Below are 26,751 nucleotides of genomic sequence, written 5' to 3' on the forward strand. Positions count from 1 at the left end.
AGACCTGGAGCTGACTGTGGCTCAGATCAGCAGCTCCTTATAGCAAAATTCAGGCTTAAACTAAAGAAAACCGGGAAAAAACGCCAGCCAGGTATGACTGAAATGCTGCATGAATTCACAGTAGAGGTAACGAATAGATAAGGGACTGTTTCAAGGGACTAGATCTAGCTAACAGTGTGCCTGAAGAACTATGGACAGAGGTCTCTAATATTGTACAGGAGGCGGTGAACAAAACTATCCCAAAGAAAAAGAAAAACAAGGCAAAGTGGTTAACTGAGGAGGCTTTACAAATAGTGGAAGAATGAAGAGAAGCAAAAAGCAAGGGAAAGAGGGAAAGGTACATCCAATTAAATGCAGAGTTTCAAAGAATAGCTAGAAGAGAAAAGAAGGCCTTCTTCAATGAACAGTGTTTAATAATAGAAAAAGACAACAAAAGGGGAAAGACTAGAGATATCTTCAGGAAAATTGGAAATATCAAGGTAGCATTCCAGCCAAAGATGGGCACAATAAAGGATAAAAATGGTAGAGACCTAGCAGATACTGAAGAGATCAAGAAGAAATGGAAAGAATACATGGAAGAACTGTATAAAAAAGATCTTAATGAACTGGATTACTACGATGATATGGTTAGTCACCCAGAGTCAGACATTCTAGAGTGTGAAGTCAAGTGGGCCTTAAGAAGCACTGTTAATAAAGCTAGTGGATATGGCGAAATTCCAGCAGAACTATTCAAATCCCTAAAGGACAGTGCTATCAAGGTGTTGCATTCATTATGTCAGCAAATCTGGAAGACCCAGCAGTGGCCAACAGGACTGGGAAAGGTCAATTCTTATCCCAATTCCCAAGAAGGATAGTACCAAAGAATGTGCTAACCATTGGACAATTCCACTCATCTCCCATGATAGTAAGATCATGCTTAAAATCTTGCATGGTAGGCTTTAGCATTATGCAAACCAAGAACTTCCAGATGTCCAAGCTGGGTTTAGAAAAGGGAAAGGAACTAGAGATCAAATTGCCAACATTTGCTGGATTATAGAGAAAGCAAGGGAATTTCAGAAAAACATCTATCTCTGTTTCCTCAACTATAATAAAGCCTTTGACCATGTGGATCATGACGAACTGTGGAAGGCTCCTAGAGAGATGGGAATACCAGGCCATCTTACCTGTCTCCTGAGAAACCTGTATGTGGGTCAAGGAGCAACAGTTAGAACCCTATATGGAACAACTGATTGGTTCAAGGTCGAGACGGGAGTATAACAGGGCTGTCTGCTGCCACCCCGTTTGTTTAACCTATGTGCTGAGCACATCATGAGAAACGCCAGGCTGGATGAATTAAAGGCCAGAATCAAGATAGGTTGGGAGAAACACCAACAGCCTCAGATATGTGGATGATACCACTCTAATGGCAGAAAGCAAAGAGGAACTAAAGAGCCTCTAGATGAGGATGGAGGAGGAGAGTGAAAGAGCCAGCTTAAAACTAAATATTAAAAAAACTAAGATAGTGGCATCTGGCCCCATTACTGCATGGCAAATAGAAGGGGAAAAAGGTGGAAGTAGTGACAGATTTCCTTTTCTTGGGCTCCAGAATCACTGTGGACAGTGACTGCAGCCATGAAATCAGAAGACAATTGCTTCTTGGCAGGAAAGCGATGACAAACCTAGACAGTGTGTTGAAAAGCAGAGACATTACTCTGCTGACAAAGGTCCGTATCGTCAAGGGTGTGGTCTTCCCAGTGGTCACATACGGTTCTGAGAGGTAGACTGTAAAGAAGGCAGAACACTGATGCCTTTTAACTGTGGTGCTTTAGAAGACTCCCGAAAGTCCCTTGGATGGCAAGGAAATCAAACCAGTCAATCTTAAGGGAGATTAACCCTGTATATTCACTGGAAGGACTGATGCTGAAGCTGAAGCTCCAGTATTTTGGTCATCTGAGGCAAACAGAGGACTCATTGGAAAAGTCCTTAGTGCTGGGAAAGATTGAAGGCAGAAGAAAGTGGCAGAGGTTGAGATGGCTGGACGGCATCACCGATGCAATGAATATGAACTTGGGCAAACTCTGGGAGATGGTGAGGGACAGGGAGGCCTGGCGTGCTGTAGTCCATGGGGTCACAAAGAGACACAACTGGGCGACTGAACAACAACAACAATTTTATAAATGTTTTGAATGTTTACTCGAGAAGCCATCTGGACTGGAATTTTCTTTGTGGAATTTTCTTTTACATATTAATTAAAAATTTTTAAGAGATCAGTTCAGTTCAGTCACTCAGTCGTGTCCGACTCTGAGACCCCATGGACTGCAGCACGCCAGGCCTCCCTGTCCATCACCAACTCCCGGAGTTTACTCAAACTCATGTCCATTGAGTCAGCGATGCCATCCAACCGTCTCATCCTCTGTCGTCTCCTTCTCCTCCTGCCTTCAATCTTTACCAGCATCAGGGTCTTCACAAATGAGTCAGTTCTTCGCATCAGGTGGCTAAAGTATTGGAGTTTCAGTTTCAGCATCAGTCCTTCCAATGAATATTCAGGACTGATTTCCCTTAGGATGGACTGGTTGGATCTCCTTGCAGTCCAAGGGCCTCTCAAGAGTCTTTTCCAACACCACAGTTCAAAAACATCAATTCTTCGGCACTCAGCTTTCTTTATACTCCAACTCTCACATCCATACACGACTACTGGAAAAACCATAGCTTTAACTAGACGGACCTTGGTTGGCAAAGTAATGTCTCTGCTTTTTAGTATGCTGTCTAGGTGGGTCATAACTTTTCTTCCAAGGAGTAAGCGTCTTTTAATTTCATGGCTACAATCACCATCTGCAGTGATTTTAGAGCCCAAGAAGAGGAAATCTGTCACTGTTTCCACTGTTTCCCCACCTATTTGCCATGAAGTGATGGGACCAGATGCCATGATCTTAGTTTTCTGCATGTTGAGCTTTAAGCCAACATTTTCACTCTCCTCTTTCACTTTCATCAAGAGGCTCTTTAGTTCTTCACTTTCTGCCGTAAAGGGTAGTGCCATCTGCATATCTGAGGTTATTGGTATTTCTTCCGGCAATCTTGATTCCAGCTTGTGCTTCATCCAGCCCAGCGTTTCTCATGATATACTCTGCATGTAAGTTAAATAAGCAGGATGACAATATACAGCCTTGTCATCCTGCTTATTTAACTTGACGTACTCCTTTCCCTATTTGGAACCAGTCTGTTGTTCCATGTCCAGTTCTAACTGTGGCTTCTTGACCTGCATACAGATTTCTCAGGAGGCAGGTCAGGTGGTCTGGTATTCCCATCTGTTTTAGAATTTTCCACAGTTTACTGTGATCCACACAAAGGCTTTGGCATAGTCAGTAAAGCAGAAATAGATGTTTTTCTGGAACTCTCTTGCTTTTTCAATGATCCAGCGATGTTGGTAATTTGATCTCTGGTTCCTCTGCCTTTTCTAAATCCAGCTTGAACATCTGGAAGTTCACAGTTCACGTACTGTTGAAGCCTGGCTTGGAGAATTTTGAGCATTACTTTACTAGCGCGTGAGATGAGTGCAGTTGTACGGTAGTTTGAGCATTCTTTGTCATTGCTTTTCTTTGGGATTGGAATGAAAACTGACCTTTTCCAGTCCTGTGGCCACTGCTGAGTTTTCCAAATCTGCTGCATGTTGCATGCAACACTTTCAGAGCATCATCTTTTAGGATTTGAAGTAGCTGAACTGGAATTCCATCACCTCCTCTAGCTTTGTTCGTAGTGATGCTTCCTAAGTCCTACTTGACTTCGCATCCCAGGATGTCTGGCTCTAGGTCAGTGATCACACCATTGTGGTTATCTGGGTCATGAAAATCTTTTCTGTATAGTTCTTCTGTGTAATAGACACATAGCTATTAAGATTATTTTTTCTTGAATGAGCTTTGATAGTTTGTCTTTTTCAAGGTATTTGTCAATTTCATTCAAGTTATATATCTTTGCATAAAGTTATTTATAATATTCCCGTATGATCCCTTTTTAATATCTGTAGATTCTACAGTGATGTCACCCTTTTAATTTCTGATGTTGGAAATTTGTGTCTTTTTTTGCTTGATCATTATGACTAGAAGTTTATCAATTTTGTTGATCCTTTCAAAGAATCAGTTCATTTCATTGATTTTCTCTAATATTTTTCTGTTTTCAATTCATTGTCTTTTGTTCTTAACTTTTGTTATACATCCTTGCTTCTGCTTGCTTTGGGTTCAGCTTTCTCACATTTTTATAATTTTTTAGAATGAAAGATTTCATGATTGATTTGAGACTATTTTTTCTTTATAGAATATATAGCTTTATATATAGAATATATAGCTTTCCTTTAGCATCACTGCTTTTGCTGTGTCCCATCCATTTTAATATGTAAGTTGTTTTTAGGTTTTTCAACTCAAATTATTTTCTAATTGTGTGTGTGTATAAGTATGGAAGTGTGTTAAATAATTGCCAAATATTTGGGGATATTTCAGCTATGTTTCTATATATGAATTCCAATCTCATTCCCTGTGGTCACAGAATATATTTTCAAGCATTATAGCCTTAAAAATTGTGGAGATTTCTTTTATGACACTTAAATATTGTATATTTTGATAAGTGTCTCATTGCATTTGAACTATATCTGCCTTTGTTTAGTACCATGTTCTATTAATATACCAAGTTGATTTATTAGTTTTGTTTCAGTGTTTCTGTATCACTACTGATTATCTGTTTACTTTTTCTATCAATTACTAAGAGGGAAATGTTGAAGTTTGATGTCTATATATTGTCTTTTTCTATTGCCTATTAGTATATTTTTAAACTCTTTTCATTAGATACTACACACATATATAGGGTTACTTTATTTTTTTCTTGATGATTTGAATCCTTTATCCTTATGTAAAAGGATATCCCTGATTATCCCTGATAATATTTTTGCTTTAAGTTTATTATCTGATATTTGCATAACTATTCCAGCTTTTAATTACTGTTTGTGCGGCATAGCTTTTTGCAACCATTTACTTCAATTTATATAATCCCATGGATAGAGGAGCCTGGCAGGCTACAGTCCTTAGGGTAGCAAAGACTTGAACACGACTGAAGTGACTTAGCACACAGCACATATATATTTTTACCTTTAAAGAGGGTTTCTTAGAGATAACATAGGTCTTGGTTGTTTGTTTTTTTTTATATCCAGCTTGACAATGTCTGTCTTTAAATTAGATGGTCATTTCCACATACATTTGCTATAATTCTTGATTGTGTTGGATTTAAATCTACCATATTCTTGGTTGTTTTCAATTTTTCCCTTCTGCCCTTGTTTTTTGTTTCCCGATAGCAGTTTTTTGGTTTTTTTTATTATATTTATTTTTGTTATAGTAAGTGACTGCTCTGAAACCTTTGATACACATTTTTAAATTATTTTATTGCAATATAGTTGATTTACAATGTTGTGATGATACACATTTTTAACCCATAAAAATCTGTTTTTAAATAATGCATCATATATAGTGTATGAGCATTACAATAATATAGTGTGATTTCTTCCCATTTTTGTGCATCATATATTTTACTTCTACATATTTCCTTGATTCCATAATATACTGTTGCTTATAAGTATAGTTTATTTTTTTCTGTTTTGAATTTTATATACATTTAAACACTCATTTTTATGCTTTTAAATAGACATTGAAATTTTTTTCCTATTATAGTTTTTCATTTCACTGGTCTATTTCATTTATAGCTATGGGGCTTCCCTCTTAGCTCAGTCGGTGAAGAATCTGCCTGCAGTGCTGGAGACCTGGGTTCGATTGCTGGGTTGGGAAGATCCCATGGAGAAGGAAATGGCAAGCCTTTCCGGTATTCTTGCCTGGAGAATCCTTTGGAGACATTTATAGCTATACTACTTTAGTTGTTCTATCATTGATAGACATATGGGTTATTTCCAGTTTTAGACTGTAACAACAGTTCTATGATGTACATTCTTATATATGTCTCCAGGTGTACGTGTGCAAAAAATTCTCCAGAGTGTATTCCTAGGAGTATAATTGCTAGGCCATCTATTCATATCTTCAACTTTACTAGATTTTGCTGAACTGTTTCCCATAGTGGTTTTACCAATTTACACTCTGGCTGGCTGGCAATGTAGAATTCCTTTTACTCAGTGTCTTTGCTGTTACTATATATTGTTAAGAGTTTAAAATGTTTTCTTTGTAGCAGATGATTGGCAGTGTTATGCTGGTGCTAGAGATAAAATCAGTAACAACCACCACCACCATCTCTGTCCTTTAAGCTAAGCATACATTCTAGTGTTGCCTTTTTTTTTGGTATTGTTTTCTGTGGGAGAGTTCTTTTCGAAGTCAAGTGCCAAGTTTTTTCAGCTGTTTCATGGCAGCATTTACTTAGTCTATTTAATAAATCTTGCTACTTTTTTTCTCTTTTTTTTCCTAGTTATTCGTATTGACACTATACCAGTTTCTTTCTTTGTGTCTCTTTTAATTGCTAGTCATTAAAAGGGGGACTTCCCCAATGGCTCAATGGTAGAGAATCTGCCAGTGATGCAGGAAATGCAGACACAAGTTTGATCCCTAGTTAGGGAAGATCTCATCGAGGAGGAAATGGCAACCCATTCCAATATTCCTGCCTGAAAAATCTCATGGACAGAGCAGCCTGGTGGGCTACAGGCCAAAGGGTTGCAAAGAGTCAGACACGACTGAGCGACTGAGCATGCATGCAGTAATTAATTAAATGAATTTTTAAAGAATAGTTATTGGTAAGAAGATTCTGTGGTGGAAGAGGATATGGGAGGAGTTCCAGGTTTGCTGACTTTTTATAATGCAAAGACTTCTATTTTTTTGCTACCATACAGTCTTCTTGCAAACAAGTTAGTCATGTGATTCTTTTTGTATGAAATCTAACAATTCTACTTGCCTCTGAATTCCAGTGAAAATGGCCTTGTAGGGTTGTTATTGTTGGTGTTTTTATTTGTTCATTCAGTTTTCTCCTTTGCTTTTAAATTATTTCCAGGAGTAGAAGAAGAAAGTGCTCACTGACTTAGCCATGCTGATATCAAAAATCTTCACTGACTTTTTTAACTTATTTTTTTCCAATTGCAGCTATAAAAAGTTGATGCATCTGAAAATAACTGATACTGATATAAGACCGAAGATCAGTTTAAAACTTGGTACAAAAGGTATATTTTACTTTCATATGTCTGCTATTAAAAACTGTGTTAAAAAATTTGACTTTCTATGTAAAGTATCATGCCATTAACAACCATATGTTTATTTATGTTTGCCGTTCATGGGCTTGGGTTTATACTAACAAGCATCACTTGGTCTAGGCTGGAATTCACTGACAGAAATATCAGGTGTACAGGTATCACATTACCTTGCCTCTACAGAGAGGTAGTGCATAACTGTGGCTATAGAGATTGAGCTTCATCTGATCTTCTTACCAACCTCTCCTTCTTTGCTGCATTCCCTGTTAAAGGGTGAAATGGAAAGAATGAACATTTTGGGCTCAAAGTCCAAATGGTGCCACCTCTTCAGGAGTGTGCTAAAAAATGCCAGCTGCTCAGCATTTGGAGACCTTAAGGTCTCCTGGCCCCAGGGAAGTGTAGTCTGGTGGCATTCCTTCTTGTTTGGGGATGTCCCTGATTCTAGCCAGCTGCTTATTTGGCAGCCCAGAGAAAGCTCCTCCTTGAGTCATTTGCTTTGTAACCATGCTTGCCTCCACAGTTTATGTCAAGTATATCAAGCAAGAGTATATTACTTTAAAAATCTTTTGAAACACACATTCATTAAGGATAATGATAAATATTAGTTTAAAATATACTGTCATATACCAAATTCTTATTACTTTCTAATTCATCTCAGTCTGCTTTCTCGTTTGGAGGTGCTACTAAACCAGAAAAAATATCAAATAGTTCAAATAGTTCAAAATATCAAATATCAAATAGTTCAGTCTCATGCCTCATTCCATTTCATTGATGAAACACCTACTTAGTCATTAGTTTATTTTTTGGGAAGATAAGAGTAAGAGATTCATTAGATTGGTGTGTCTCAAACTTTAATATATGTTTGAACTATCTGTGATTTTGTTAAATTATAGGTGCTGTAGGTGCCAATTCAGTAACTCTGGGTTAAGACCTGAGATTCTATATTTCTAGCCAGCTCCCATGTGGAAGTTGCTGTTGCTGGTCAATGGACTATACTTTGAGGAGCAAGGCATTAAATCATTTTACGTTTCTTAATATAGTTCTGCATTTTCTAATAAGGTAGCCACTAGCCATATGTGGCTATTTAAATTTAAACTCGTTAAAATTAGATAAAGTTTCAAATTCAATTCCTATGTCAGACAAGCAGCATTTCCACTCTCACTGGATAGTGGACAATGCTGATTAAGGTAAAACGTAATTGCCTAAATAAAGTATAATTAAACACCGGCAATTACCATTCTTGACAGTCTTCAAAATATTCAAAGGCCTAATACTTTTATGCCATTTGGTGGCCACAGATCATTTATTTGAACAAAACACTGAACGGTTGAAAGGCTTCTGTGGTGATGAGTTTTTGTGATTTCTTTTGCTTGGAACATACTGTTTTTGTTTTGACTTTTTGACAGCTAGACAGATAGCAGCATGCTTATTGAGCACTGGCTGTGGCAAAGCTCTGTAGTATATACTTTATTCTTTTGGAATAGTGCCTGTCCTACATGAACTTAGGATGTAATACCTGAAACCACATAGAAAAAGAACATTAATGTGGAATCTTCTGACTTCTCAAAATTCATTTTCAGATGAAATGCCTATCTTCAAACTTGATTATAATTATTTCTATCATCTGCTTCATATAATTATTGTTTCTGGTACTGACATTGTTCGGCAAATATTTGATGAGGCTCTGCCACCCCCTCTTTTGAGAAAAGAGCTTCTTATACACAAGAATGTACTGGAACCCTACTACAACCATCTTTGGACCAATCACCCTTTGGGTGGAGCATGGCATCTGCTCTATCCCCCAAACAAGGAGCTACCACAGTCCAAACAGTTTGACTTATACCTTCTATTAGCTCTCATAAAACATTTGAATGTGTTCCCTGCACCCAAAAAAGGCTGGAATATGGAACCACCACCTTCTGATCTCTCTAAGTCTGCAGACATCTTGAGGCTGTGCAAATACAGAGATATCCTCCTTAGTGAGATTTTGATGAATGGTCTCACTGAGTCACAATTCAGTTCAATTTGGAAAAAAGTTTCAGATATTCTTCTGCGCCTTGGGATGAAAAAAGAAGATATTGACAAAGTGAAGGAGAATCCCATTGAGAATATCTCCCTTGATTACCATCAACTGTCCATCTATCTAGGCATACCAGTACCAGAAATCATCCAGAGGATGTTATCCTGCTATCAACAAGGTACAAAATAGTTATTTACCTAAGCTAGTAAACCTTCAGTGAGTGTCTGCTATGTGTCAGACACACTGCTAAGGCCAGGAGATTCAGTGAGCTCACATTCTTGAGAGAATAGACTCATCAAGACATTAGTAGTAATTATAGTACTAGAGATGTTTTCAAAATACCATGGGAAAGTATAGTCTAAGAGAATCCAAAAAAGCTTTCTGGAGAATATAATATCTTAGGAATTCTTAAATGTAAAAGTTAGCCAAGTGAAGAAGATGGAGAAGGACATTTCAGAAGGAAACAAGAACAAAGGTATAGAAACATAGAAATATAATTCAAGGAACAAAAAGTTTGGCAATACAGAGTTTAACATAGGGGAGAGTTCATAGAATAAATTCAAGAGGATTTCTCTTGCCACGCTGAGGAGTTTGTGTTTTCATAAAGGAATTGTTGAAGATTTTTAAGTAGAGGAGTTTTATCACTTCTACAAAATTAAGGATGCCTAAAACCGTGAAATACAGGTACTGCGTGTTTCAAGAATGCTCTTGTAAATACCATGAGTGCATGTTTCACCTTTCTATCAGAACTGTGACTTTTAGTTTAGAAGTTTAGCTCTCCATTGTTCATAGGTAATCTTAAAAATCAGATAACATTTATGCAAGGTGTCTAAAGTCAACAGTGGCCATGCTCAGACACTGTCTGTTATGGGAAAGACTTTAGACCACCTTTCCACATTCCAGGATAGCTTCTCAGCTGTCTTGGAAGGTGAAGGTGAACGTATGTCAGCATCACTGAAACCCTCACTGTGCTATTCTGGCTGCATTTTCCTGGTCCCAAGTTATTAGTCATACTACCTGGTGAGCAACTGATGATTACACTGATGCTATTTAAACATACAGCTTTGCAAGTCTAGTAATTGTTGACCTGGTCCAGATTTTCTTCAGAAATAATTGCTAGACCCCATCCCAGTCCTTTAGCTAAGGCTCTGGGATACCATTATGTTTTCCTGCTTAACCTTTAAAAGCTGTTTTTGAACATGAAAGAAGAGAATGCTGAGTTTGATGATACAAGAAAGTCAGGCAAAAACCCTTGACTTGTAAATTAACTTATAAATTAGAGGCTTTCTTTTTTGCATTTATTCTGTTAAGATTTTAAATAACAATAACTTAAGAAAATAAAGGTAATATTTGGGAAAGAGCTTTGAGTGATAGATTCAAGGCATTTCAGTTCTCACTCTGGAAGTCTGTAGAGCTTACTGGTCAAGTCTCTTTAATAGAGGCTTTCCTAGAATCTTATCATTCTTCCCTAGTAGTTACTACAGTTGTAGTTTTCTTTTGTGTATCTGATTAATATCCATTGTCCCCACTAACTCTCAATAAAGGTTATCTTTTTTCTTCACCTTTAAAACTCTAGAGCCTAATACAGCCTCATATATCATAGGTGCTTAATAAATATTAATGGGTAAGGAGAGGGGCTGCTTATCAGAATTTTGCTTAAAAAAAGGCTCAAACTTAAAACGGAGATTTGCTTCATAATTACCTATTATTACTTCATGACCTTAGACTGTCAATTGTAAGAATTTGCTTCTTGGTTTAAAGTACTGGTGTTCTAGACATTATTATGAACTATATTTTTTAACTTTCCTTTCTCTAATCATGGATTAGATAAGCTTTATAACATAAAATTTATGTTTTAATCTAAAAATTATACTTTGTTTAAACTGGATTCATGAGTGAAGGTTATTTTTAATTATATTTATTGGTGCAATATAAAAAAACTTTATGGTTTTTCTTATTCTCAGTCTGATATTTGTTGGTTGCATTTTCAATTATACATCTAAAATTTTTCTTTATGTATCATAGGAATTGCTCTACAGTCAATAACAGGCAGTCAACGTAAGTATGTTTAGAAACCAAATACCTAAGTGACCTTTCAACCCTGTGTAGCTAAGGGGCACCTGTAGATTTTTACTTGGCCCAAATAAACTGTATGATAAACTGTGTTTACTATAAGTTTGGAAAATTATATGATCAAATCACTACTGATCAACTGAATCTAGTATGAGCCTTTTTACCCTGCCTTCCTCTTAGTATATGTGCCCTGAAGTTTACCCTAACAGAGTATTTTAACTTCTGACACAAAGGACACTTCAACAGGCAAAAATGCTTGCTTGCTTGCTCTGCCTGATCATATATGCTACTCGTTAGCTTATGTAGCTTTTATTTGGTTAACTATCCATTGTTAAGCTATATACTTTTTGCCAGGTAATGAGTTGCTAGTTATTTGATTTTCATTTATGTACTGTTGGTTTTTTTAAATGTAATTCAAATTCTGCAACTAAAATTATACTTAAGAAAGGAATACCATGCCTTTTGTTTGAACCAGTTGTGATGAGTCAAAGGAAGGAGCACAATCAAGGAGCATGGTGTCAAAGAAGAAGTTACATAATAGGGGGCTGATACCCTTTAACAACCTTTGGTTATGAAAAAGAAGGAAAAAATGGAAAAAAATAAATCGAACTTTTCCTTCTTTTCTTTATGTTTCAAATTTATGCCCTAAAATAATACTAGTTGCAGTGTTAACAGTGTCAGTGTCAGGATACTCAAAAGCTAATATTTAGGGTTGACTTAAGTTCTAGATTATCTAATATCTATAGTCTTCTTAAGATAAAAGTAAAATATCTTACCATTGTGTTCATACTGATTGGTTTCAGGCTAGTATATGTACCTATTATTATTTGGTCATTGATAAATAGACATTTTATTTTCATTTAGTACTTGAACAGAGTAAGATGTCTTCTATTTTTATTTCTGGGATGGTGTTATGGGGGGAGTAAATATATTTAAAATAGTGATAAAGATAAAATTATGTGCATACAGATTTTGAATGTTTTGGTTTTAATATTTAGGTATTGAAGTAGAAGAGCTACCAAATGAAGAAGAAGAACTAAGTCCACCTCTTATGGAGTACAATATAAATGTGAAATCAATCCCTGAAATACAGTTAGCAGAAATGAATAAAGATGGGGCATCGATACTCAGTGAATCTTCAACAGAATCTATTAAAGATCTCCAGGAAGTATAAGCTCTCATTAATATTTGAATTAGAAGAACTTAATCAAGGCTTTTAGTTTGTTACATGTTCTGTTCTTAAAGAATCCTAGATAGTCTTACTTTATATTATCATATTGTTTATGCAGAGCTTGAATTGGAATAGTTCTTTTCCCAGTACTTTCTTCTACAATCTTCCCTGCCTTAATCATGTATTTTTGACAGCATTTATTGGACACTTATTATGTGCCAGGCACTGTGCTAGATTTCCGAACATGTTTATTCATCCTAAATGGTGGAGTGAATATGGAAGGTTAGCAGAAAGTACAAGAAAGCATAGTAGGGAATAGAAGGAGAGAGAAAGGAAGAGAAAACAGGGATATTTCAATACTATTTACACAGAGGTAGAATTAAAATCATCCAGGATGTATTTCTTTACAGATAAGTGGTAGCAGTTAATATGTGGTCACTAAATTCTTTTTAGGCTTAGTTTTTCATCTTATGGACCAGAATATGTTGATTTTTTAAGGTGCCTTCTTCCTTTGTTAGTCTTACATGCATGCACACACACACACACACACACACACACACACACCTTTGTTAGTCATACATGCACATGTGCAAGTGAAGACCTCTGAGCTCTTTTCAGTGGCCTACTCATCAATGTTATATATTGTTCCTTTATACATCAGTGATTTCTCAAGCAGAAAACTGAGATTGAAATTAAAATGAAACTAATGTTCCATAGAATCTAGAGGAAACTATGATCTATTTTAGAAGATAAAATTCCAAGTGGTTAGAGGAAATACATTTTGCAAAATAATCCATTGTACAGTTTGAATTGCATATTAAATAGATGTATTTCTTACCTATCAGGTTAAGAGTAAACCAAAGAAAAAGAAAAAGACCAAGAATAAAAAGGTAAGTGGCATTAAAATGGAGGAATGTCTGATTATGAACAGTTAGGTTTAATACATGGTTTTACTGTTGTTTAGTTGCTAAGTTGTACCTGACTCTTTTGCTGACCCCATGGACTGTAGCCCGCCAGGCTCCTCTGTCCATGGGATTTCCCAGGCAATAATACTGGAATGGGTTGCCATTTCCTTCTCTAGGGGATCTTCCCAACCCAGGGATCAAACTCGCATCTCCTACATTGACAGGCAGATTCTTTACCACTGAGTCACCAGGGAAGCCTGGTTCTACTGTTTTTTTTTTTTTTTTTTAATTAATTTTATTTTTAAACTTTACATAATTGTATTAGTTTTGCCAAATATCAAAATGAATCCACCACAGGTATACATGTGTTCCCCATCCTGAACCCTCCTCCCTCCTCCCTCCCCATACCATCCCTCTGGGTCGTCCCAGTGCACCAGCCCCAAGCATCCAGTATCGTGCATCGAACCTGGACTGGCATCTCATTTCATACATGATATTTTACATGTTTCCATGCCATTCTCCCAAATCTTCCCACCCTCTCCCTCTCTATGGGAGACTGTTCTATACATCAGTGTCTCTTTTGCTGTCTCGTACACAGGGTTATTGTTACCATCTTTCTAAATTCCATATATATGCGTTAGTATACTGTATTGGTGTTTTTCCTTCTGGCTTACTTCACTCTGTATAATAGGCTCCAGTTTCATCCACCTCATTAGAATTGATTCAAATGTATTCTTTTTAATGGCTGAGTAATACTCCATTGTGTATATGTACCACAGCTTTCTTATCCATTCCTCTGCTGATGGACATCTAGGTTGCTTCCATGTCCTGGCTATTATAAACAGTGCTGTGATGAACATTGGGGTACACGTGTCTCTTTCCCTTCTGGTTTCCTCAGTGTGTATGCCCAGCAGTGGGATTGCTGGATCATAAGGCAGTTCTATTTCCAGTTTTTTAAGGAATCTCCACACTGTTCTCCATAGTGGCTGTACTAGTTTGCATTCCCACCAACAGTGTAAGAGGGTTCCCTTTTCTCCACACCCTCTCCAACATTTATTATTTGTAGACTTTTGGATCGCAGCCATTCTGACTGGTGTGAAATGGTACCTCATAGTGGTTTTGATTTGCATTTCTCTGATAATGAGTGATGTTGAGCATCTTTTCATGTGTTAGCCATCTGTATGTCTTCTTTGGAGAAATGTCTATTTAGATCTTTGGCCCATTTTTTGATTGGGTCATTTATTTTTCTGGAGTTGAGCTGTAGGAGTTGCTTGTATATTTTTGAGATTAGTTGTTTGTCGGTTGCTTCATTTGCTATTTTCTCCCATTCTGAAGGCTGTCTTTTCACCTTGCTAATAGTTTCCTTTGATGTGCAGAAGCTTTTAAGGTTAATTAGGTCCCAGTTGTTTATTTTTGCTTTTATTTCCAATATTCTGGGAGGTGGGTCATTGTATATCTGAAATTCCAAACTCTACTTTAGATTTTTAATTTATGCTTTTTGGTATTTGATATCAATTTTGTACCTGTATTTTCTTTATGATTTTTGTGACATTGTTTGTTTTTGTTTGTTTGTTTGTTTTCTCTCTTTATGCTTCTTCTTCCTTTTTGTTTAACATTGTATTTTTGAAATTCCAAACTCTACTCTAGATTTTTAATTTTTGCTTTTTGGTATTAGTTATCGATTTTGTACCTATATTTTCTTTATAATTTTTGCGACCTTGTTTGTTTTTCTTTGTTCGTTTTTTCTCTCTTTCTTTTCCTTCTTCTTTTCTTTAACATTGTATTTTTGAAATTCCAAACTCTACTCTAGATTTTTAATTTTTGCTTTTATGTATTTGTTACCAATTTTGTACCTTTAAGAACCCAATCTTCAGGACCCATTTTTCACTACGGAGCGAGATTACTGGCTTGACTGCTTTCTCTCCCTTTGGATTCTCCTTTTTCTCCACCAGGTCGCCTGTATCTCCTCCCTAACCCCTCTCTACTCTACCCAACTCTGTGAATTTCTGTGTGTTCCAGATGGTGGAGAACACTTAGGGAACTGATTACTGGCTGGATCTGTCTCCCTCCTTTTCATTCCCCCCTTTTATCCTTCTGGCCACCTCTGTCTCCTTCCTCCTCCTTCTCTTCTCTGTATAACTCCGTGAACATCTCTGAGTGGTCCAGTTGTGGAGTGCACATAAGGAAGTGACTACTGCTACCCCACTCTCTCCACTATTGATTCCATCTCATCTCATTGGGGTCACCTCTAACTCCCTCCTCCCACTTCTCTTCTCCATGTAACGCTGTGAACCTCTCTGAGTGACCCTCACAGTAGAGAAACGTTTCATCTTTAATGTAGATGTTTTATCAATGGTGCGTATAGAAGGAGAAGTTTTGAAACTTCTGTAAAAATAAGACCGATAACTGGAAGCAGGAGGCTTAAGTCCAAACCCTGACTCCAGGGAACTCTTGACTCCAAGGAACATTATTTGACATCAAACGCCTCCATACTGACACTGAAACCAAGCACCACACAAGGGCCAACGAGTTCCAGGACAAGACATACCAAGCAAATTCTCCAGCAACAGAGGAACACAGCCCTGAGCTTCAAAATACAAGCTGCCCAAAGTCACCCCAATACCATAGACATCTCATAACTCATTACTGGACATTTCATTGCACTTCAGAGAGAAGAAATACAGCTCCACCCATCAGAACACCGACACAAGCTTCCCTAACCAGGAAACCTTGACAAGCCACCTGTACAAACCCACACACAGCGAGGAAAAGCCACAATAAAGAGAACTCCACAAACTGCCAGAATACAGAAAGGACACCCCAAACTCAGCAATTTAAACAAGATGAAGGGACAGAGGAATACCCAGCAGATAAAGGAACAGGATAAATGCCCACCAAACTAAACAAAAGAGGAAGAGATAGGGAATCTACCTGGTTCTACTGTTAATAGAACTTAAAACTAGTTCAAGTAGACAAGTAGCACAAATGACTTATAAATGTTCATAGCTTATTGAATATATGATTATAGAGAAGTCTATATATGTTAGATTCTGAAAATGATTTAAATTTATAATATACCCTATTTTACTTCTCTAAATCATAATATATACATTTAAATATATAAATAAATAAATTGAATTAATCACTTTGAAATTTCATTAATTTCTGCATATCACTTTCATTTTAAAAATACCTACTCTGTTTTAAAAACAGCTTCTTTTCATATTTCTACAGATAAGTTCAGAAGCATTTTTCAAATCCTAAGAAATCTTGATTTTCTCCTCTGTATCTAAGACTCTGCCAACAATGCAATAATGTACTAAAATGGTACAAACCCAAGAAGCTTCTTTTATGCCTCTTCCTGTTGTTTGAGAGTTGTAAAATGAGCAAGTTACAGTCTGTAGCAGTTTTAGCAAGAAGTCTCTTAATAGCTTAAAAAATTACAAGAGAAAGTCAAGAGTATTTTTTTATTGGCTTAATTTTTTTAATCAAGACTGGATTAATAATTTTAGAGCAATTTTTTGATTCAGAGCAAAATTGAAAGTTACAGAGATCTCCCATATACTTTCTTACTCCAAACATGCATGTAGCCTCTTCACAACCAACATCCCCTTGCATAGTGTTACATTTGTTACAGCTGATGGGCCTGCATCCATAGATCATAATTACCCAGAGTCCATACTTTACACTTTGGTTCACTCTTGTACATTTCAGTGGATTTGGACTCAAGATGATTTTTTTATTATTTCTGGCTTGAAACATAAAGTCTAGATTAAATTATAAACAGAGTGAAAGTATTTTCCCAACTGCAAATTCATCTTATTATACATGAATTTACATTATGTATATACACAAACTTTAGTCATAAATGAAATTTTACACAATGAAGGTAAATTTACAAAATACTTATTAAAGTCAAGAAAAAGATAAAGATTTTTATTCTAATTGGATCAGTAAAATATCAGTATCATTTTCATAATTATTGAAAGTTATCTTAAAATTAAATTTTAAAAATTAAATTATGTTTTTAAAACACATGAGTATAAATATTTTTTCCTTGCATTTAGACAGTTCTTATCTAGTAAAACACAGCCTTGTAAATTGGTTTAGCTGATGTTTTTTATTTTTGCCAAAACATTGGTAAGTTCCAGGTCTAATACAGTGTAAGACTGATCAAATATATCTACAGCTATCAGACCACTGATCCAAACTCCAAGAGTTACAGTGTATATCTTCCTTACTTCCAAAGGATTAAAATATGATAATACTCAGATTGTCAATTTTAGCTAAATGGAAAGCCCACTCCTGTGTCAAATTGAAATTAAACGGAATAAACACAAGCAGAAATAATGTAATCACTACTTCAAAATTTATACACTAGTAATATTAAAAATTTCTTATAAAGTCAGCAACTATTTATGGATTTTTTTTAATTTAATTTTATTTTTAAACTTTACATAATTGTATTAGTTTTGCCAAATATCAAAATGAATCCATCACAGGTATACATGTGCTCCTCATCCTGAACCCTCCTCCCTCCTCCCTCCCCATACCATCCCTCTGGGTTGTCCCAGTGCACCAGCCCCAAGCATCCAGTATCGTGCATTGAACCTGGACTGGCATCTCGTTTCATACATGATATTTTACATGTTTCAATGCCATTCTCCCAAATCTTCCCACCCTCTCCCTCTCCCACAGAGTCCATAAGACTGTTCCATACATCAGCATCACTTTTGCTGTCTCGTACACAGGGTTATTGTTATCATCTTTCTAAATTCCATATATATGCGTTAGTATACTGTATTGGTGTTTTTCCTTCTGGCTTACTTCACTCTGTATAATAGGCTCCAGTTTCATCCACCTCATTAGAACTGATTCAAATGTATTCTTTTTAATGGCTGAGTAATACTCCATTGTGTATATGTACCACAGCTTTCTTATCCATTCATCTGCTGATGGACATCTAGGATGTTTCCATGTCCTGGCTATTATAAACAGTGCTGCGATGAACATTGGGGTACACGTGTCTCTTTCCCTTCTGGTTTCCTCAGTGTGTATGCCCAGCAGTGGGATTGCTGGATCGTAAGGCAGTTCCATTTCCAGTTTTTTAAGGAATCTCCACACTGTTCTCCATAGTGGCTGTACTAGTTTGCATTCCCACCAACAGTGTAAGAGGGTTCCCTTTCCTCCACACCCTCTCCAACATTTATTATTTGTAGACTTTTGGATCGCAGCCATTCTGACTGGTGTGAAATGGTACCTCATAGTGGTCTTGATTTGCATTTCTCTGATAATGAGTGATGTTGAGCATCTTTTCATGTGTTTGTTAGCCATCTGTATGTCTTCTTTGGAGAAATGTCTATTTAGTTCTTTGGCCCATTTTTTGATTGGGTCATTTATTTTTCTGGAGTTGAGCTGTAGGAGTTGCTTGTATATTTTTGAGATTAGTTGTTTGTCAGTTGCTTCATTTGCTATTATTTTCTCCCATTCTGAAGGCTGCCTTTTCACCTTGCTAATAGTTACCTTTGATGTGCAGAAGCTTTTAAGGTTAATTAGGTCCCATTTGTTTATTTTTGCTTTTATTTCCGATATTCTGGGAGGTGGGTCATAGAGGATCCTGCTGTGATGTATGTCAGAGAGTGTTTTGCCTATGTTCTCCTCTAGGAGTTTTATAGTTTCTGGTCTTATGTTTAGATCTTTAATCCATTTTGAGTTTATTTTTGTGTATGGTGTTAGAAAGTGTTCTAGTTTCATTCTTTTACAAGTGGTTGACCAGTTTTCCCAGCACCACTTGTTAAAGAGATTGTCTTTAATCCATTGTATATTCTTGCCTCCTTTGTCAAAGATAAGGTGTCCATATATGAGTGGATTCATCTCTGCGCTTTCTATTTTGTTCCATTGATCTATATTTCTGTCTTTGTGCCAGTACCATACTGTCTTGATAACTGTGGCTTTGTAGTAGAGCCTGAAGTCAGGTAGGTTGATTCCTCCAGTTCCATTCTTCTTTCTCAAGATCGCTTTGGCTATTCGAGGTTTTTTGTATTTCCATACAAATTGTGAAATTATTTGTTCTAGCTCTGTGAAGAATACTGTTGGTAGCTTGATAGGGATTGCGTTGAATCTATAAATTGCTTTGGGTAGTATACTCATTTTCACTCTATTGATTCTTCCAATCCATGCACATGGTATATTTCTCCATCTATTAGTGTCCTCTTTGATTTCTTTCACCAGTGTTTTATAGTTGTCTATATATAGGTCTTTAGTTTCTTTAGGTAGATATATTCCTAAGTATTTTATTCTGTCCGTTGGAATGGTGAATGGAATTGTTTCCTTAATTTCTCTTTCTGTTTTCTCATTATTAGTGTATAGGAATGCAAGGGATTTCTCTGTGTTGATTTTATACCCTGCAAATTTACTATAGTCATTGATTAGTTCTAGTAATTTTCTGGTGGAGTCTTTAGGGTTTTCTATGTAGATCATGTCATCTGCAAACAGTGAGAGTTTTACTTCTTCTTTTCCAATTTGGATTCCTTTTATTTCTTTTTCTGCTCTGATTGCTGTGGCCAAAACTTCCAAAACTATGTTGAATAGTAATGGTGAAAGTGGGCACCCTTGTCTTGTTCCCGACTTTAGGGGAAATGCTTTCAATTTTTCACCATTGAGGATAATGTTTGCTGTGGGTTTATCATATATAGCTTTTATTATGTTGAGGTATGTTCCTTCTATTCCTGCTTTCTGGAGAGTTTTTATCATAAATGGGTGTTGAATTTTGTCAAAGGCTTTCTCTGCATCTATTGAGATAATCATATGGTTTTTATTTTTCAATTTGTTAATGTGGTGTATTACATTGATTGATTTGCGGATATTGAAGAATCCTTGCATCCCTGGGATAAAGCCCACTTGGTCATGGTGTATGATCTTTTTAATGTGTTGCTGGATTCTGGTTGCTAGAACTTTGTTAAGGATTTTTGCATCTATGTTCATCAGTGATATTGGCCTGTAGTTTTCTTTTTTTGTGGGATCTTTGTCAGGTTTTGGTATTAGGGTGATGGTGGCCTCATAGAATGAGTTTGGAAGTTTACCTTCCTCTGCAATTTTCTGGAAGAGTTTGAGCAGGATAGGTGTTAGCTCTTCTCTAAATTTTTGGTAGAATTCAGCTGTGAAGCCATCTGGACCTGGGCTTTTGTTTGCTGGAAGATTTTTGATTACAGTTTCAATTTCCGTGCTTGTGATGGGTCTGTTATGATTTTCTATTTCTTCCTGGTCGAGTTTTGTAAAGTTGTACTTTTCTAAGAATTTGTCCATTTCTTCCACGTTGTCCATTTTATTGGCATATAATTGTTGATAGTAGTCTCTTATGATCCTTTGTATTTCTGTGTTGTCTGTTGTGATCTCTCCATTTTCATTTTTAATTTTATTGATTTGATTTTTCTCCCTTTGTTTCTTGATGAGTCTGGCTAATGGTTTGTCAATTTTATTTATCCTTTCAAAGAACCAGCTTTTAGTTTTGTTGATTTTTGCTATGGTCTCTTTTGTTTCTTTTGCATTTATTTCTGCTCTAATTTTTAAGATTTCTTTCCTTCTACTAACCCTGGGGTTCTTCATTTCTTCCTTTTCTAGTTGCTTTAGGTGTAGAGTTAGGTTATTTATTTGACTTTTTTCTTGTTTCTTGAGGTGTGCCTGTATTGCTATGAACTTTCCCCTAAGGACTGCTTTTACCGTGTCCCACAGGTTTTGGGTTGTTGTGTTTTCATTTTCATTCGTTTCTATGCAAATTTTGATTTCTTTTTTGATTTCTTCTGTGATTTGTTGGTTATTCAGCAGCGTGTTGTTCAGCCTCCATATGTTGGAATTTTTAATCGTTTTTCTCCTGTAATTGAGATCTAATCTTACTGCATTGTGGTCAGAAAAGATGCTTGGAATGATTTCTATTTTTTTGAATTTACCAAGGCTAGCTTTATGGCCCAGGATGTGATCTATCCTGGAGAAGGTTCCATGTGCGCTTGAGAAAAAGGTGAAATTCATTGTTTTGGGATGAAATGTCCTATAGATATCAATTAGGTCTAACTGGTCTATTGTATCATTTAAAGTTTGTGTTTCCTTGTTAATTTTCTGTTTAGTTGATCTATCCATAGGTGTGAGTGGGGTATTAAAGTCTCCCACTATTATTGTGTTCTTGTTAATTTCTCCTTTCATACTTGTTAGCATTTGTCTTACATATTGTGGTGCTCCCATGTTGGGTGCATATATATTTATAATTGTTATATCTTCTTCTTGGATTGATCCTTTGATCATTAGGTAGTGACCTTCTTTGTCTCTTTTCACAGCCTTTGTTTTAAAGTCTATTTTATCTGATATGAGTATTGCTACTCCTGCTTTCTTTTGGTCCCTATTTGCATGGAAAATCTTTTTCCAGCCCTTCACTTTCAGTCTGTATGTGTCCCCTGTTTTGAGGTGGGTCTCTTGTAGACAACATATGTAGGGGTCTTGTTTTTGTATCCATTCAGCCAGTCTTTGTCTTTTGGTTGGGGCATTCAACCCATTTACGTTTAAGGTAATTACTGATAAGTATGATCCCGTTGCCATTTACTTTATTGTTTTGGGTTCAAACTTATACACCGTTTTTGTGTTTCCTGTCTAGAGAATATCCTTTAGTATTTGTTGGAGAGCTGGTTTGGTGGTGCAGAATTCTCTCAGCTTTTGCTTGTCTGAAAAGCTTTTGATTTCTCCTTCATACTTGAATGAAATCCTTGCTGGGTACAATAATCTGGGCTGTAGGTTATTTTCTTTCATCATTTTAAGTATGTCTTGCCATTCCCTCCTGGCTTGAAGAGTTTCTATTGAAAGATCAGCTGTTATCCTTATGGGAATTCCCTTGTGTGTTATTTGTTGTTTTTCCCTTGCTGCTTTTAATATTTGTTCTTTGTGTTTGATCTTTGTTAATTTGATTAATATGTGTCTTGGGGTGTTTCGCCTTGGGTTTATCCTGATTGGGACTCTCTGGGTTTCTTGGACTTGGGTGATTATTTCCTTCCCCATTTTAGGGAAGTTTTCAACTATTATCTCCTCTTTTCATGGTCTTTCTTTTTGTCTTCTTCTTCTGGGACCCCTATGATTCGAATGTTGTAGCGTTTAATATTGTCCTGGAGGTCTCTGAGATTGTCCTCATTTCTTTTAATTCGTTTTTCTTTTATCCTCTCTGATTCATTTATTTCTACCATTCTATCTTCTAATTCACTAATCCTATCTTCTGCCTCTGTTATTCTACTATTTGTTGCCTCCAGAGTATTTTTAATTTCATTTATTGCATTATTCATTTTATATTGACTCTCTTTTATTTCTTCTAGGTCGTTGTTAAACCTTTCTTGTATCTTCTCAATCTTAGTCTCCAAGCTATTTATCTGTGATTCCATTTTGATTTCAAGATTTTAGATCAATTTCACTATCATTATTTGGAATTCTTTATCAGGTAGATTCCCTATCTCTTCCTCTTTTGTTTGGTTTGGTGGGCTTTTATCCTGTTCCTTTATCTGCTGGGTATTCCTCTGTCTCTTCATCTTGTTTAAATTGCTGAGTTTGGGGTGTCCTTTCTATATTCTGGCAGTTTGTGGAGTTCTCTTTATTGTGGCGTTTCCTCGCTGTGTGTGGGTTTGTACAGGTGGCTTGTCAAGGTTTCCTGATTAGGGAAGCTTGTGTCGGTGTTCTGGTGGGTGTCCAGTAATGAGTTATGAGATGTCTATGGTTTTGGGGTGACTTTGGGCAGCTTGTATCTTGAAGCTCAGGGCTGTGCTCCTTTGTTGCTGGGGAATTTGCTTGGTATGTCTTGCCCTGGAACTTGTTGGCCCTTGTGTAGTGCTTGGTTTCAGTGTTGATTTGGAGGCATTTGATGAGCTCCTGTCAATTAATGTTCCTTGGAGTCAGGAGTTCCCTGGAGTCAGGGTTTGGACTTAAGCCTCCTGCTTCCAGTTATCGGTCTTATTTTTACAGTAGTTTCAAAACTTCTCCTCCTATACAGCACCATTGATAAAAACATCTACATTAAAGATGAAAGGTTTCTCTACTGTGAGGGTCACTCAGAGAGGTTCACAGCATTACATGGAGAAGAGAAGAGGGAGGAGGGAGTTAGAGGTGACCCAAATGAGATGAGGTGGAATCAATAGTGGAGAGAGTGGGGTAGCAGTAGTCAGTTCCTTATGTGCACTCCACAACTGGACCACTCAGAGATATTCACAGAGTTACACAGAGAAGAGAAGAAGGAGGAAGGAGACAGAGGTGGCCTGAGGGATAAAAGGGGGGAATGAAAAGGAGGGAGACAGATCCAGCCAGTAATCAGTTCCCTAAGTGTTCTCCACCATCTGGAACACACATAAACTCACAGAGTTGGGTAGAGTAGAGAGGGGTTAGGGAGGAGACACAGGCGACCTGGTGGAGAAAAAGGAGAGTCCAAAGGGAGAGAGAGTAGTCAAGCCAGTAATCTCGCTCCGTAGTGAAAAATGGGTCCCGAACATTGGGTTCTTAAAGGTACAAAATTGGTAACAAATACATAAAAGCAAAAATTAAAAATCTAGAGTAGAGTTTGGAATTTCAAAAATACGATGTTAAAGAAAAGAAGGAAAAGAAAGAGAGAAAAAACGAACAAAGAAAAACAAAAAAGGTCGCAAAAATTATAAAGAAAATACAGGTACAAAAGTGATAACTAATACCAAAAAGCAAAAATTAAAAATCTAGAGTAGAGTTTGGAATTTCAAAAATACAATGTTAAAAAAAAGTAAGAAGAAACATAAAGAGAGAAAAGAAACAAACAAAAGCAATGTTGCAAAAATTATAAAGAAAATACAGGTACAAATTTGATATCAAATACCAAAAAGCATAAATTAAAAATCTAGAGTAGAGTTTGAAATTTCAGATATACAATGTTATATAAAAGAAGAAGAGAATTAAACAGAAAAAAAAAAAGTCACAGAAATTATAAAAAAAACTGTAGGTACAAAATTGATAACATATACCAAAAAGCTAAAATTAAAAAACTAGAGTAGAGTTTGGAATTTCAAAAATACAATATTAAAGAAAAGAAGAAGGAAAAAAAAAAACAAGGTCAAAAAATTATAAAATACATATATATGAAGTTTGCTGAAGAAGAAAAAAATAGGGTCTTTTTTTTTTTTTGCAAAGTAATAGGTTATAAAAGTGAAAATTAAAGGAACAATAGAGGACTTAAAAAAATTTTTTTTAATTAAAAAAGAAAGTAAGAAAGAAAGAATGATCGTAAAAATAGTAAAAATATATCTAGGACTTTCTCTGGTTTTGTTGTATGGTGGGTTCAGTTCATTTTTGGCTAGTTCCTTGGTCCAACTTATATTTCTCAATATCTATAGGCCCCTTCCTATGTAGTCCGTAGTAACCACGGGGTTTTAATCTATTGCCTGTAGCTTCCAAGGCGTTTCCCTCTGTTATAACTTCTTCTGTTTGCGGGTCTCTTCAGTGTCTGGCTTCCGCCCTGACACAAAGGGGACCGTGGGGGAAACTTTTTTTTTTTTTAGGCTCACTTGTTCAGTCGCGCTGTGGGGAGGGAGGGAGGGATGCTGCAAACAAATAACACTGGCGTGCGCTCGCAGTGCCTCAGCCACACTGGGTCTGCCCCCACTCACGGCGCATGTAGCCTCCCTGCCCACACTGCTCAGGCTCTAGGTTGTTTCGCCGAGAACAATCCGAGGCCGGCCCTGGGCTGCATGTACCTCCCAGGTCCAAGCCGCTCAGGTTCAGGCACTCGGGTAGTCCTCAGAGGCGCAGACTCTGTTGGGCCTGCATTTTGTGCTCTTCCCAGGTCCGAGCAGCTCAGGTGATGAGGTGTTTGGCGAACGCCAATGCTGCGACTTATCGCCTCCCCGCCACTCGGTTATCTGGGTGTAAAACCGGCGCACCTTCTCAGGCAGATGTTGACCGTCCAGACCCCCAAGCAGTTTTAGCTAGCAAAGAAGCCTGCTTACAGTTTTATAGATAATGTCTCTCTGGGGCTGCGATTGTCCCCTTCTGGCTCTGGCTGCCTGTTACCGGAGGGGGAAGGTCTGCAGCCGACTATCTCTGTTCGGTCCTTTGTTCCGTGCGCGGGCCTGGTGGTGTCTTAGGTTGGGGCTGGCTTTTTGCGTGGTAGATATCCCACAGTCTGGTTTGCTAGCCCAAATTATTTCGCTCAGATAGCGCTCAGGGTATTCAGGCCAGATTCTTACTCTGAGCGATGCAGCCCGCGCCGCGCCTCCCTGCCCAGCCCCCGCTTGCTAATGGCGTGTGCAGGCGTCTGCGCTGCTTCTCCGCTGGGGGAGTTACCGTAGGGCTCGCAATCTGCGAGTTTTAATTGTTTATTTTTTCTCCCTGTTATGTTGCCCTCTGTGCTTCCAAAGCTTGGCACAGATTCGGCAGTGATAAGGTTTCCTGGTGTTTGGAAACTTCTCTCTTTTTAAGACTCCCTTCCCGGGACGGAACTCCGTCCCTCCCTCTTTTGTCTCTTTTTTTTTGTCTTTTATATTTTTTCCTACCTCCTTTCGAAGAGTTGGGTTGCTTTTCTGGGTGCCTGATGTCCTCTGCTGGCATTCAGAAGTTGTTTTGTGGAATTTACTCGACGTTTAAATGCTCTTTTGATGAATTTGTGGGGGAGAAAGTGTTCTCCCCATCCTACTCCTCCGCCATCTTGGCTCCTCCCCTATTTATGGATTTTTATAAAACATTCTTAGTTTATTTCCAATTTATTTTATTAAAAAATTGAGATACCTTGAAAATAAAATAATAAGTTTATCAAGAAAGAATTTGGACACTAGAAGAGAGATCATATCCTTTATCTAAATTTTGAAGTATAAACCTAAAAAATGCTGAAAATTTTTCATATGACTATTTCATATACAGTAGTCCTGTTATACTCAATTGCTGTTATAGTAGGAAAGAATTGTCTAGTGTAATGTAAGCAACCAGTTATAAAAAGCTGAGTCCATCAAATTATCTAATCACGTGTTCTCCACATGAAAAATTCTAGTATGTAGAAATTTGTGTGATACAGAGTGACTACAGAATCCTTATGCACGAAATTATATCCTCTGTTAATTATTTGATTTTCAGCATGTCTACCTAACAATATTTGAGGTACTAAAAACACCTATGAGGGATTCTCTGGATAAAGATGACAAAAAGAATAATTTATGTAGCAAATACAGGGGATAATAAAATAACTTCTAACTAGTATGTATAGTAGTAAATTGTAAATAACTCTTGAGAGTTAGTTATTTCTTTTTTTCATCCCAATTTTATTCCCGACTCAGAGGAACTGACGTTAGAAGTAGAAAAGGAAGGTAAAGCAGATGGCAAAAGAATAGAAGCATTGAGGGAAAAAAATATGGCA

General features: G+C 36.9%; 1 protein-coding gene across 12 annotated transcripts in view; it reads left to right on the plus strand.

Annotated features, from left to right (window-relative positions):
• The window catches only part of DZIP3 (DAZ interacting zinc finger protein 3), a 129,841-nt gene that overhangs the window by 59,882 nt on the left and 43,208 nt on the right, over window positions 1-26,751 (plus strand). For 8 of the 12 annotated variants that reach the window (XM_059885574.1, XM_059885566.1, XM_059885564.1 and 5 more), the window contains 5 exons: window positions 7,092-7,168; window positions 8,776-9,393; window positions 11,241-11,273; window positions 12,287-12,456; window positions 13,305-13,349. In XM_059885574.1, coding sequence (XP_059741557.1) covers window positions 7,092-7,168; window positions 8,776-9,393; window positions 11,241-11,273; window positions 12,287-12,456; window positions 13,305-13,349 — 943 coding nt within the window. The remainder of the gene's footprint in view (window positions 1-7,091; window positions 7,169-8,775; window positions 9,394-11,240; window positions 11,274-12,286; window positions 12,457-13,304; window positions 13,350-26,751) is intronic. The other 4 variants (NM_001076092.2, XM_059885601.1, XM_024990666.2 and 1 more) reach the window with 2 other exon arrangements.

Source organism: Bos taurus, chromosome 1, assembly GCF_002263795.3.
Source record: "Bos taurus isolate L1 Dominette 01449 registration number 42190680 breed Hereford chromosome 1, ARS-UCD2.0, whole genome shotgun sequence".
Lineage (NCBI taxonomy): Eukaryota > Metazoa > Chordata > Mammalia > Artiodactyla > Bovidae > Bos > Bos taurus.